Genomic DNA, 13827 nt, shown 5'->3' with positions numbered 1-13827 from the left:
GATGGAAATGAAGGGCATCTTGATTGTAGTTGGGCAATGAAGGACTGGAGGAGGCTGATTACCCCTGGCAGTTCTGTGAAACTGCTGTTGTCCCTGCATTTGAGCACTTTGCAGCATCAATGTGTCACTTGCCTTTGAACCTGAGGACCTCCTGATGTCCCATCCTGTGTCGCACATCTGTAAATCATCATTTCAACGATTGCGAACAAAATAATTAGTTTTATTAAACGTAGAGCATTCGTGAGAACTTAGTGGCCTATTTGCTTTTTGAAGCCATGTACATTCTTCACTTGGAACTATATTGCCTCTCCTCCATTATTGTTGGGTTAGAATCCAAGAGCTCCCTTTGAAACAGCAATGGGGATGTACTTGCAGCACATGACTTCAAGGAAGCAGCTCATTGCTCTATCAAATTTTTTTTTCGGGAAGGAAAGCTGCCACCTTACCCCTTTTGGCCTCCAAATGTCTCCAGACCCACCACAATGTGGTTGACTCTTAATGAGGTAACATTTGAGTTTAGTTTCTGAAGCATATGCTTGCTCTCCCACTTTTAGTCAAGTGCAGGTTCAAACTTAGCAAAGCTTCAGTGGTGTCCCTGTGCCGCAGTGACCCAGAGATATTTTGGGGAGGTTACCATAATTGGGCGAGAATCCCATGAGATTTAATGGAAGTGGCAGGTTAGGTGAATGTTGCTCCTGAGTCTTTCACCTCATGAGAATGGGAAGAAATGCTGGAATTCCCATAATGAACATTTATGGTGCCTGCTCCCCTCCACATTTAGGCACAGGAATGGTTCTAGATGTGAGATTGAAGAACTGGAGCTTGAGAAATTAAGCAGCCTACAGTGTGTAGTACCTAACTAAACAATTGGCATTCTTTCAAATGGCAGAACTCTCAAGCCGTCAGTTTGCTAGACTCGTGTCCATGGGAGACTGTTGCAGATTTGTTTAACATTTAATTGATGTGCATTCCCATCTTTTTAATTTTCAGAACACAGAATTGAAGTTAGGCTCAGGCAATCGTAAAGCAGTGTGTGTGATGGTCTTTCTGCTCTTCGTCACATTCACTTTTGGACCTGCCAGGTGAGAGAAAGTTTTTTGGTCGTCTTATCTCAGGAAGGATTTTCCAGCTATGAAGGGAGAATAACAAAGATTTGCCAGACTAAGTCTTAGGATGGCAGAACTGATATGTGAAGAGAGACTGGATCAGTTAGGACTATATTCACGAGTTTGTGGGACTTTTTCAAGATGAGTTGGGTATAGTGCTCAGACTAAAAGAATCCAAGGGTATGGGGAAAAAACAGGTGCAGGATACTGAATTGGATGATCAGCCATGATTGTATTGAAGGGCAAAGCAGTCTCAAAGGGCCGAATAGCCTACTTCTGCTACTGTTTTCTATGCTTCTGTGTCTCCTCATTGGAAAGAGACATAGAGGTGTTCTCATTATGGTGCCACCTTTCTCAAGCTTACATTTCCCTTGGATTGATTTCTGATTTTAATAGTTGGGGATGGGGCATTTCTTCCATTCTAAAAATCTCATCCTCCTTTTCAAATCCTGTCATGCCTTTGTTCCCTTTATAACTCTGTAAACTCTATGTGGGCGGCACGGTGGCACAGTGGTTAGCACTGCTGCCTCACAGCGCCGGAGACCCGGGTTCAATTCCCGCCTCAGGCGACTGACTGTGTGGAGTTTGCACGTTCTCCCCATGTCTGCGTGGGTTTCCTCCGGGTGCTCTGGTTTCCTCCCACAGTCACAAAGATGTGCAGGTCAGGTGAATTGGCCATGCTAAATTGCCCGTAGTGTTAGGTAAGGGGTAAATGTAGATGTAGGGGTATGGGTGGGTTACGCTTCGGCGGGGCGGTGTGGACTTGTTGGGCCGAAGGGCCTGTTTCCACATTGTAAGTAATCTAATCTAATCTAATCTATTTACAGCCCTGCAGATCAAAGCAGCCTGTTTGATCCACACCCTCTCCACTATCTTTAATGTTCATTGCCTCCCTCACCAATCATGTAGAGTAGTAGCAATGTACCATCCACACAATGCGGACCTGTGGCAAGGCTCCTTCAGCCTCTTTCACCTGGGAAGGCCAGGACAGCAGATGTGCCTGGACCTGTAAATTGTCCTTGAAGCCATGTACATTCTTCACTTGGAACTATATTGCCTCTCCTTCATTATTGTTGGGTTAGAATCCAAGAGCTCCCTTTGAAACAGCAATGGGGATGTACTTGCAGCACATGACTTCAAGGAAGCAGCTCATTGCTCTATCAATTTTTTTTTCGGGAAGGAAAGCTGCCACCTTACCCCTTTTGGCCTCCAAATGACTCCAGACTCTTAACTGCCCTGTGACATGACCTAGCAAACCAATTGTTTAGATGATAAGGGAGGGGCAACAAATGCTGGTACTGCCGGTAATGTCCACATCCCATGAGAAAAATGAAGTAAGCTAAATAATATTAGGGATGGTCGCAGTTGAATCTTGCAGAGTTACCTACTCTAACTTCACATGAGTTTAAAGTTTACTGATTCCCTCCCTTTGGTTAGAGATGGTTGAATGAGGACTGACTGGGATAATGGATTTCTTGTCCTAATTTGGGAAAGTGACGACTTGGTGGTAGGATGCTCGTTGGTCTCCCACTGACAAGCCCTACACGATTTGTTAAGCTGCTTCACTGGGGGAGAAACTATTTCCCCATCGACATGTCACCCTGTATATTGAAAAATACCCCATAGGAACGCTGGTGAAGAAATGAAAAATGACCATCTTGTTTGCAGGATTTTGGTGGTTGCATGATTTCTACTCACGGGTCCTTCTTGAAACCCTCGATGATATCAACCCGTCCTGCCCATATTGTGGCTCAGGGCAGACAATCAGAGATGCCTCACAGTTTGTTTTGCCTTGCAAAGATTGTGCACTAGACCTCCAATTTCCTGGGCAGTTCATGTGGTTTGTGATATGGGGATTAGGTACAGTGCCAGTTAAATGGGTGAAAATCAATGTGCGCTTCAGTCAAGTGCTGAAGAGAGCCATCTCTTTCAGATAAATCCTTTTGTAATCTTCTTTCTGGCAACCGCTGCCAATTTTTCTTTATTCATCCAGTTTTCCAAAAGGCTTGTGCGTAATTGTCAGTTCAGGCCTAGTGCAGTCTGTGGTTTGTGTCAAAGAGGCAGCATGATGCAATGCATAGTTTCTGAGTTGAAGCACATCCCCTTCATGTTCCACTAGTTTGAGGCTCTTGTTGAAAGTAAACAGCTCCCAGAATAGTGATGGTGGTTTCTTGGCACCTTTCAAAGTGTTCTATAGCCAGTGAGAGCTTTCCCATGAAGTGGAGTCATTTTTGCAATATGTACAAATGGCTGCATAGACCAGCACTGGGAAGGTCTGGCTCGATTTTGTGCTCCTGCACCTGGAGTGAATTTAAAACCCATGACCTGATGAATCAGAAGTGAAAATGCTACCAACTGATTGGAGGGCCAGCTGTGACATATTGGTCCATCTCTGGTGCAGAACTTCAAAACTGCTTTGGCTGTCCAAAGGGAACCCACTAAAGTCAAGGCTATTCAATCTCCCGCTAACCCACCAGTAAAACACCAAGAATATTATTTCTGGCACTGCAGCCTGCAAACTCTGCCTGTGCTGCTCACAACTTGAGGGAAGCAGCCACCTCTGAACCATTTCTAAAAGTACCAAAGTGCAAACTAATTCAGTCTCTTGGCCTGAAAGGCTAAACTTGACTTTGAAGTATCATCTGTTGATTGTCCAGCTGTCCTTTTCCATCCCATGTAACTCAGTCCAGTCCAGTGGCTGTATGGAGATTAGCCACAGTATGATTATAGATGTTCAGCCAACAGCAGTCACTCAGGGACACAAAGGGTTAAGGCACTGTTTCACCGGGAGAGAAATTATTCCCTGTGAATATGTATATTGAAAAATGCACCGCAGGAGTGCTGGTGAAGAAATTAAAAATTACCATCTTGTTTGCCTTCCAAGATTTTGTTCATTGCATGACTCCTACACACACGAATCCCTACATGATATTACACTGTGTCTCATCGCTAATCTCACAGTCCTGTAACCCTCCAAATTCAATGCAATCCTCCAATTTGACTGTATCAATCTTGTACATCACCAGTTTTATTCACCCCTCGACAGTGGTGGCTGTATCTTCAGCTACCCCAGCTGTAAGCTCTAAAATTCCCTTCCTCCATCTCTCAGGATGTTTACTGCTCTCTCTTTTGGGATAGCTGCAACTTAGAAAAAAATTACTACTTTCAGATTTGCCCTAATATCTCTGTAGCATAATGTCAGATTGTTTTTTGAATTTTGCTCCTGTGAAGTGTCTTGAGGCCTTGTACCACCATAAAGGTGAGGTAATTACAGCTTGTTACAGCAATAATGAAGCTGTTGACAAATTTATCTGAGAGTCTTCAACAAAGTTTAGCATGGATTGCGGGAAACCTCCATTGATGGAGAGCTTTCTCTTCATTCTAATGTCATGTTTCATGTCATGTTTCAAGTTATTACTGTACTCTCCAAAAATGTTACTTTTTAACCAGTGAAGCAAGTAGCTTTGATGTTTTTGTTGCATTTCTGCATGTCTTGGATTGTTGTTTTAAGTTGTTCCATTTTGGCCATTCTTGCAATGCATCAAGAAAGAATTTAAAAATGAAATGAATTTGTAATCACTTGCCCTGTGGCTGTAATGAAAGCAGGAGCTTGAGCAGCTGCAAACCGACTGTAAACTGTGTCGCACCTTGCCCACAAATTCTCATTCTCATTAGTGTGCATCAGTGGGTGTCACACTGTGTGTCAGAAAGCTGGAAGTCGCCCTTAATATTTGACCACAATGTTTTGACGGACTTTAAAGAGCTGGGGGAATATTGCGTTGCTCAAGGAACTATCTTTCCTACACTCCTATTTTTTTTTTAAATGGACTCAAGTGAACTGCGCCTTTTATGACCAGTGAACTTTCTACTCACTTTCTGGCTGATTAAGTACTTTTGAAGAATAGTCACTGTGTGGTAATTTGGGAAACACAGCAGCCATCTTGTGTGTGAAGCATCAAACAGAGGCCCTTTGCCCCCTCAACAGGATGCGAAAGAAACTATTGTGAAAGAGAGCAGAGAAATTTTCCCTACTGTCCTCAACAGCATTAATCCCTCAACTAACATCATGTAAACAAACAACAAATCAAATTTGTCAAACTAAAGCAAAGTACTGTGCTTTCGAGATGTCTGAAATAAAAACAAAGTGTGAGGCCTGACAGCAGCTGTGGAAAGGGTAAGCACTAAAGTTTCAAGTTGACAAAATTCTCCAAAACTAAGGAAGGCTGCAGAGGTGATAGATTTTATACTTGGAGAAATTGGCAGAAGACCAAGTGGAGCAGGTGGTAAAGATGCCTCCGAGCAAAAGGCAAAGGCTTCACTACGGTGGCACCGATCTCTTTTCTCTCTGTGTCTCTCCCCCTCTTCCCTTTTTTTTCCTGCTTTCTTTCCCGCTTTCTTTTCTCTCTCTCTCTCGCGCGCTCTCGCTCTCTCGCTCACATTTTTGCCCTTGACAAATTAGTGCTGAGCCACCACCTTGAATTGCTGCAGCCTTAGGTTACAGGCTGTTAAGTGGATTTCCAGAACCTTGTGATCTAGAGATATGAGCCACACCCATTCAACACTGTAGGATATCTAATGGAGGAAGACAGCAAAATACTGACCCGTTTCAAAGTGAAGATTGTTTAAACCGAAATTTGGAAGTGCTGAGCAGATCAGGAGTCTCACTGAGACTTTAAAGTTTCAGGTCCTTAACTTTATTGTTTTGATTTTACAAAGCTGTTCTGAAAAGGGAGTACAGGCAGGAGAGGCTTTTTTGATCTGTGAAACGCCGCGCTACTTCTCCTGGTCCAGTTAAAACAGACAAGCTGGAAGTCAAGGTAGAAGTGAGCCCTTATTGCTCATCCCTTTGAATTGGGTGTTAATCCGCTTCATTCTCAGTGAAAATGTTCAGGTGGCTGGTGCTGTCAAATTGCTGCATTGCGTGTGTTTAATGATCACCTGTCTACGAGCTAGATCCAATCTTTGCTTAGTAATATTTGTGGTTTTTGGATGAAATGGAACTTTGCTTTATAATTGCAGGCCTCTGGTTTACTGACTAATTTTTGTATTCAGAATAAAAGGCCCACTTGCTGAGCATTCCACCCTCTAATTTTATAGAGTCTGCACGGTGTTATCATTAAACAACAAAAGGCTGTACAGATGTTGCTGTTACTGAGATCGAGCTTATGCCCCCGTCACACTCAGTCAGCCTTAAACTAGTAATCATGCAGGTGCAGTTCATGGGTGGTGTTTCCTGGTTAATGAGTTTAACAATCTTTACAAGCAAATCCTCATGTTTAACCAGGCCTGCACAGAATGCTGCAAAAAGGGAACAGCTCCATCCATAAAGTGCCTTCTACAAGGCAAAGGATTTACAGAAAGTTAGCTATTTTATGAATTGTAGGCACTTGCTAAGTAACACAGCAGCCAATTTCTTCACATGAAGCTCCCTCAGACAGCAGTGTAATAGTGATCTCTTGTTTTCCTCTCTTGCACCTTCCCTGACCCAAGTGCTATTGATTGAACAGTAAATATTGTCCAATTGGGTTTAAATCAGCCTTGTTCTTCATAGTAGTGATTGTAGAATCTTAAGTCTATTCAGGGAAAGCCACCTCTGTTTAGTATCTCTCCTGAATAATCACCATCCTGACTGTAGCACTGACTCAGCAGTGTTATGGGAGCATTGGTCTGGATTTTGTACTGACGCTTCATGTAGCTGTTGAAGCAAGGTCTTAGATAATAGACAGCACTCAGTCTTCCACAGTTCCGATTTCTGATAGCTGTTTTCCACTCCTGTCTATCCCTTTCCCCCTTCCTCTTCTCATGCCAGTATAACAGAGAAGAAGCCAGATCTCTTCCAGAAGACAGAAGACAGCATGTACATCAAGAGGCACCTACTGGCTTTCAAAGAGGAGCCAGGTACAGAGAGCGAGACAGAGGAAGCGACAAAAGATTACGCTCAGAGGGAAAAATTCAGGTAATAATGCGCTTCAAGAAAATAAAGGAGAGATTTTCTCTCTGCTTACAAAAATGCTTCCTCAAATTAAATAATGTCTCAGAATAACCCAAACTTGGTTTGTGATTTGGAGGTACTATTGCAATCTGGTGCCTTGTAATCTTGACCTTGCAAAGGTGTACAAGTCTGCTCTCCATGTTTAGCTATTTAGAGGAGTGACTTATTTAAATTGCCAATGAAAAGGTTTAATTTGGAATAAAAATCTCTAGACTGTAATTAACAGTAGATGCAAGAAAAGGCAGATCATTGATTTTCAGATATGTTACCCAAGAACAGATTCCTACTTCACATCATTGCCATTTCCAAGACCACCTTCAAACAATTTCACAAAATTGCCCTGTCTCCATTCATCTACTGCTGAACCCCTCCTCCATGCCTTCATTCCCTCTGAAAATTCTAACACACTCCTTGTTGGATTTTCATCTGTAAACTTAGCCAAGATTAGGATGCCCACATCCTAGCTTGCATCATGTCCCCATTTTCCTGTTGATCCTGCCTCAGCCACTGACATTGGCTACTGATCAAGTAATGCCTTGACATCAAAATTCCCATCCTTGTTTTTAATTCCCTCCAAGGCCTCAAACCTCCATTTCTCTGCACTCTTCTCCAACCCCATAAGTCTTGGATAACTCAGCACTCCTCCAATTCCAATCTCTTTAGCATCCCTACTTTAAATCACTGTACTCTTGGTGGCTGTGACCTCAGCTTCAAGACTTCAAACTCTAGAATTCTCTTACTAAGCCCTTCTCTCCTCCTTTAAGGCTTTGCTTAAACCTTAAATCTTTCTCTAAGCTTTGATTGTCTGTCCCAATAACTCCTTATGTTGCTATATTATAAAATTTATATTTTGTTTTAGAAAGCAAGCTTTTCCTATATTTGTGGAATTTTATAAATGCAAGCTGTTTAGCTCTTTGATTCATCTGAACTGGGCTACTTGTGAATTGTTGACATGGCCAGCATTTGTTGTCGATCCCTAATTTCCCTTGAACTGAATGGCTTGCTAGTCCGTTTCAGAGGGTAGTCAATAGTCAACCACATTGCTGTGGCTCTGGAGTCTATAAATCAGACTAGGAGGGAGGGCAGATTTCCGTCCCTGGAGGAGATGAGTGAACAAGGTAAGTTTTTTACAACAATGGATGATAGTTTCACGGTCACCATTCCCGAGACTAGCTTTGTGTTGGAAAATCTTGATTAATTAATTTAAATTCCACCAAATGTCATGCGCGGGACGTTAGCATTTAGGTTATACCCAGAGCAAAAGTAATTTTCATTTTACAGCTGATTCATTTATTGTGTTTCCATGTTTCCAGAATTTTCTGTTTCAGTTACAAGTTTCTCCTTAATGTTCAACTACTAATGGAGGGGATAATGTCTCTTTATTCTGCCTGCTGTTTTGTTTGAGAATTAGGGGATGTTTTCAACACTGAGTTATGCAGTGCAACAGGAGGCTATTCAAACATTTGTACATTTACTGCATTTTGAAAGGGCTATCCAGTTTTTTTTTTCCCCCACTCCCCCTTTTTTTTCATCCCTTCAAGCATTTATTCAGCTCCACTTTGAAAGTTGCCATTGCTTACACCGCACTTTAGGTCAATGCGTTCCAGATTAGGTAGTGGTGATCAGCATCTTGAACAGCTGCCATCCATGTGGTGTACATTCATCCACAGTGCTATGGAGGAGGAAATTCCAAGATGTTGACTCCATGAGGGTGGTGTGAGACATGAAGAGGAACCTGCAGGAGATGATATGCCGATGTGTCTCTTGCCCAGTCCTTCTAAGTGGTAGAGGTCATGGATACTGTTGAGGGAGCCTTGATGGTTTGTACTGCATCTTGTAGTTGACGCACACACAGCCATTTTGCATCATTGGTGGAAGGAGTGAATGTTGGTAGTGAATGGGGCGCTGATCAAGTTGCATGGTTTCTCCTGGATTGTGTCAAGCTTTTTGTTTGTTGGAGCCAGACTCGTCGTACAAGAGCATTTTCCAGTGCACTCCAGCCTTATCCCCTGGAGATAAGGAGTTGGAGGTGAGCTGTCTGCCAAGGAATTTCCAATCTATGACCTGCTCTAATGGTAAAGTTAAAACCATCATCGTCCTATTGGATCATGGATTGCATTCTCATTGCAGAGAGATGACTGGTGGTGATTTTAACCTTGGGGTTACCACATCACAGGAGAATGGAAAGGTGAAAAGGAGGTTATTTCATGGTAACCTCAGCTTGTGTGGGAACTGATCCCACAATTTTACCATCATTCTGCATTGCAAAGCAGCTGTCCAGCAATAAGAATGTTCACTTGTTTATTCTAGTTACATTTCTGGACATTTGATAGTGGAGGGTTCAGCAATAGTAATGCTATTGAATGTCATGGGGAGATAGTTAGATTCTATCTTATTGAAGATGGTTATTGTCTGGCACGAATGCAGCTAATGTACTTATCATTTATCAGCCTATACATTGTCCGGCAAGGGTCACTTCATTATCTTAACAGTCTTGAATGATCTTGTGTAATCCTCAGTGAACATGCAGTGAACATGGGTAGCAGTAACAGGATAGGTCAGAGTCAGTATGGATTTATGAAGGGGAAATCATGCTTGTCTAATCTTCTGGAATTTTTTGAGGATGTAACTCGGAAGATGGACAAGGGAGATCCAGTGGATGTAGTGTACCTGGACTTTCAGAAAGCCTTTGATAAAGTCCTAATAGGAGGTTAGTGAGCAAAATTAGGGCACGTGGTATTGGGGGCAAAGTACTGACTTGAATTGAAAATTGGTTGGCTGACAGGAAACAAAGAGTAGTGATAAACGGCTCCCTTTTGGAATGGCAGGCAGTGACCAGTGGGGTACCACAGGGATCAGTGCTGGGACCACAGCTTTTTACAATATATATTAATAATATAGGAGATGGTATTAATAGTGACATTAGCAAATTTGCTGATGATACAAAGCTGGGTGGCAAGGTGAAATGAGAGGAGGATGTTAGGAGATTACAGGGTGACCTGGTCAGGTTAGGTGAGTGGACAGATGCATGGCAGATGCAGTTTAATGTGGATAAATGCATGGTTATCCACTTTGGTGGCATGAACAGGAAGGCAGATTACTACCTAAATGGAGTCAAGTTAGGTAAAGGGGCAGTACAAAGAGATCTGGGTGTTCTTGTACACCAGTCAATGAAGGCAAGCATGTAGGTACAGCAAGTAGTGAAGAAAGCTAATCACATGCTGGCCTTCATAACAAGAAGGATTGAGTATAGAAGCAAAGAGGTCCTTCTGCAGTCCTTGGATAAGCATAAGGATGATGATGGAATTGCGTAGGGGGAATGTGCTTAGATTAGTTCACAGGTCAGTGCAACATCGAGGCCTGAAGGGCCTGTTCTGCACTGTATTGTTCTATGTTCATAACTAGGTTGAGTGCGTTGGAAACCAATTTCATAGTGCTTGGGTCCCTCTGCAGGAATAACTCATGTCGAGCCCTGATCAAACCATTCTCAGCTGCTTCAAATGACCTTTACTCCTACATCAGCTCAGAAATAGACAATAGGTGCGGGAGTAGGCCATTCTGCCCTTCGAGCCTGCACCACCATTCAATATGATCATGGCTGATCATCCTCAATCAGTATCCTGTTCCTGCCTTGTCTCTATAACCCTTGATTCCACTATCCTCGAGAGCCCTATCCAACTCCTTCTGAAACGAATCCAGAGACTGGGCCTCCACTGCTTTCTGGGGCAGAGCATTCCACACACCCACCACTCTCTGGGTGAAGAAGTTTCTCCTCATCTCTGTCATAAATGGCCTACCCCTTATTTTTAATCTGTGTTCTCTGTTTCGGGACTCACCCATCAGCGGAAACATGTTTCCTGCCTCCAGAGTGTCCAATCCTTTAAAAATCTTATACGTCTCAATCAGATCCCCTCTCAGTCTTCTAAACTCAAGGGTATACAAGCCCAGTCGCTCCAGTCTTTCAGCGTAAGGTAGTCCTGCCATTCCAGGAATTGACCTTGTTAACCTTATGCTGTACTCCCTCAATAGCCAGAATGTCTTTCCTCAAATTTGGAAACCAGAACTGCACACAATATTCCAGGTGCAGTTTCACCAGGGCTCTTGCATACCATTGCTACGCAATGCCATCATCATCCATATGCTTATCCAAGGACTGTTTAAATGCTCCTAATGTGGCTGAGTTAACTTCATTGGCAGGCAGAGCATTCCATGCCCTTACCATTCTCTGATAAAAGAACCTGCCTCTAAACATCTGTCTTAAATCTGTCACCCCTCAATTTGCAGCTATGCCCCCTTGTACAAACCAACGCCATCATCCTTGGAAAAATACTCTCACTGTCCACCCTACCTAATCCTCTGATCATCTTGTATGTCTCCATTAAATCCCCTCTTAGCTTTCTTCTCTCCAATGCGAACAGACCTAAGTCCCTCAGCCTTTCCTCAAAACCGTCCCTCCAGACCAGGCAACATCCTGGTAAATCTCCTCTGCACCTTTTCCAATGCTTCCACATCTTTCCTGTAATGGGGAGACCAGAATTTTACACGATACTCCAAGTGAGGCCTCACTAGCGCTTTGTACAGTTGCAGCATGACATCACAGCTCCAGAACTCAATCCCTATACCAATAAAACCTAACACACCGTATGCCTTCTTAACAGCACTAACAACCTGGGTGGCAACTTTGAGGGATCTATGTACATGGACTCCAAGATCCCTCTACACATCCACACTACCAAGAATCTTTCCATTGACCCAGTATTTTGCCTTGCTGTTGTACTTCCCAAAGTGAATCACCTCACATTTATCTACATTTGAACTCCATTTGCCACCTCTCAGCCCAATTCTGAGTTTATCCAAGACCCCTGCAATCTGCAACGTTCTTCCACACTGTCCACCATTCCAATGACTTTAATGTCATCTGCAAATTTACTAACTCACCCACCTATGCCTGTGTCCAAGTCATGTATAAAAATAACAAACCGCAGTGGTCCCAAAACAGATCCTTGTGGCACACAACTAGTAACCGGACTCCAGGTTGAATATTTTCCATCAGCACTCGCTATATTCTTACAGAAAGCCATTTCTAAGACAAAACTGTTAAATCACCCTTAATCCCATGCCTCCACATTTCCCCAAAAGCCTATCATGTGGAACCTTATCAAAGGCTTCACTGAAGTCCATGTACACCCATGTCAACTGCTGTACCCTCGTCCACATACTTGGTCACCTTCTCAAAAAATTCATTGAGGTTTGTGAAACAAGATCTGCCCTTGCCAAAACCGTGTTGACTATCTGCAATCAACTTATTGCTTGCTAGATGATTACAAATCATATCTCTTCTAATACTTCCAAAACTTTTCCTACAACAGACCTAGGTTATAATTACTTGAAGGGCGCAACATTTGCAATCCTCCCATCCTCTGGTACTAAACCTGTCGACAATGACAACTCAAAGATCAAAGCCAAAGGCTCTGCCATCTCCTGCCTAGCTTCCCACAGAATCCTCTGATAAATCACATCCAAGGCCCAGGTGACTTAGCTACTTTCGCATCTTCTAGAATTGATAACACCACATCTTTACTCACCTCAATTCTTTCTAGTCTAATGGCCTGTACGTCAATCGTCCCCTCTACTATATTCTCCTTTTCCTGAGTGAAAACAGATGAGAAATATTAGTTTAGCACCTCTCCGATCTCCACAGGGTCCACACACAATTTCCCACTTTCTATCTTTGACTGGCCCTATTCCTACCCTAATCATCCTTTTATTCCTCACATACCTATCGAAAGCTTCAGGGTTCTCCTTTATTCTACCTGCTGAAGACTGCTCATGTCCCCTCTTTGACGTTCTTAACTCTATCTTTAAATCCTTCCTAGCTAATCTATAACTCTTCATCGCCTCATCTGAACCATTTCATCTCAATGTCACATAAGCCTCCTTCTTCCGCTTAACAAGAGATACAATTTCTTTAGTAAACCACGGTTACATTACCTTATCATTTCTTCCCTGCCTGACAGGGACATACCTACCCAAGGCACGCAATACCTGTTCCTTAAACCAGCTCCACATTTTGATTGTCCCCATTCCCTGCATTTTGCCACTGGGGTGGTAATTGGCCAAATTTGACTTGTCCTCCTCGTTGACGGGCTGAATCTGGGCAAATTTCCACAGTGCTAGTTTAGTAACATGGTGGTTTGGTTTGGGAAATGATAAAATTACAAAATATGAAAGCTCTATGTTTGTTTCCTTTACATCTTTGATAAGATTCATGAGCAACAAGTTTATAAACCAAAGATGGCATGTATCCAGAATCAAAAACCTGCATTACTGATGGGCAAGATAAAAAAAAAGTATTCACATAACAGGAAGGAGCGAGTGTTGTTTCAGGGTATCCTAGGACAGGAGTTTAACAGAGCTGTCTCTCTGGGCTTCTGGTAGCTGATTCAGACAGATCTTGCTCTGGGAGTCTGATAGATATATGGGTTGTCTCCAGGTGACTGGAGGGTGAGGACTCAATTAAAACTGTATTCTCAATACAAGACAGTTCGCTTCACTGGCTCCAAGTTATGGAGGTTGAGGAGAAAGATTTTCATTGTGGAGACAGCCACAATCATGCAAAAAGAGTTTCATAAAGATTTGAAACTGAACTGACCAGGAATGGAAGCTCACTGTCAACTAATTCAAGATATTGCATGTTTAAGACCAGAATGGCTGGACTGTGTCCACTGG

The 13827-nt window shown here is 42.9% G+C and overlaps 1 protein-coding gene across 1 annotated transcript in view; it reads left to right on the top strand.

Moving 5' to 3' along the window:
* The window catches only part of LOC140455302 (cyclic AMP-dependent transcription factor ATF-6 beta-like), a 103188-nt gene that overhangs the window by 50970 nt on the left and 38391 nt on the right, over window positions 1–13827 (top strand). Inside the window, exons 9-10 of the mRNA XM_072550067.1 lie at window positions 991–1082; window positions 6916–7062. Coding sequence (XP_072406168.1) covers window positions 991–1082; window positions 6916–7062 — 239 coding nt within the window. The remainder of the gene's footprint in view (window positions 1–990; window positions 1083–6915; window positions 7063–13827) is intronic.

The sequence above is a fragment of the Chiloscyllium punctatum genome, chromosome 30, assembly GCF_047496795.1.
Source record: "Chiloscyllium punctatum isolate Juve2018m chromosome 30, sChiPun1.3, whole genome shotgun sequence".
NCBI classification, from domain to species: domain Eukaryota; kingdom Metazoa; phylum Chordata; class Chondrichthyes; order Orectolobiformes; family Hemiscylliidae; genus Chiloscyllium; species Chiloscyllium punctatum.
The sequence above is the reverse complement of the archived record's forward strand: the minus strand, read 5'-3'. Positions and strand labels throughout refer to the sequence as shown.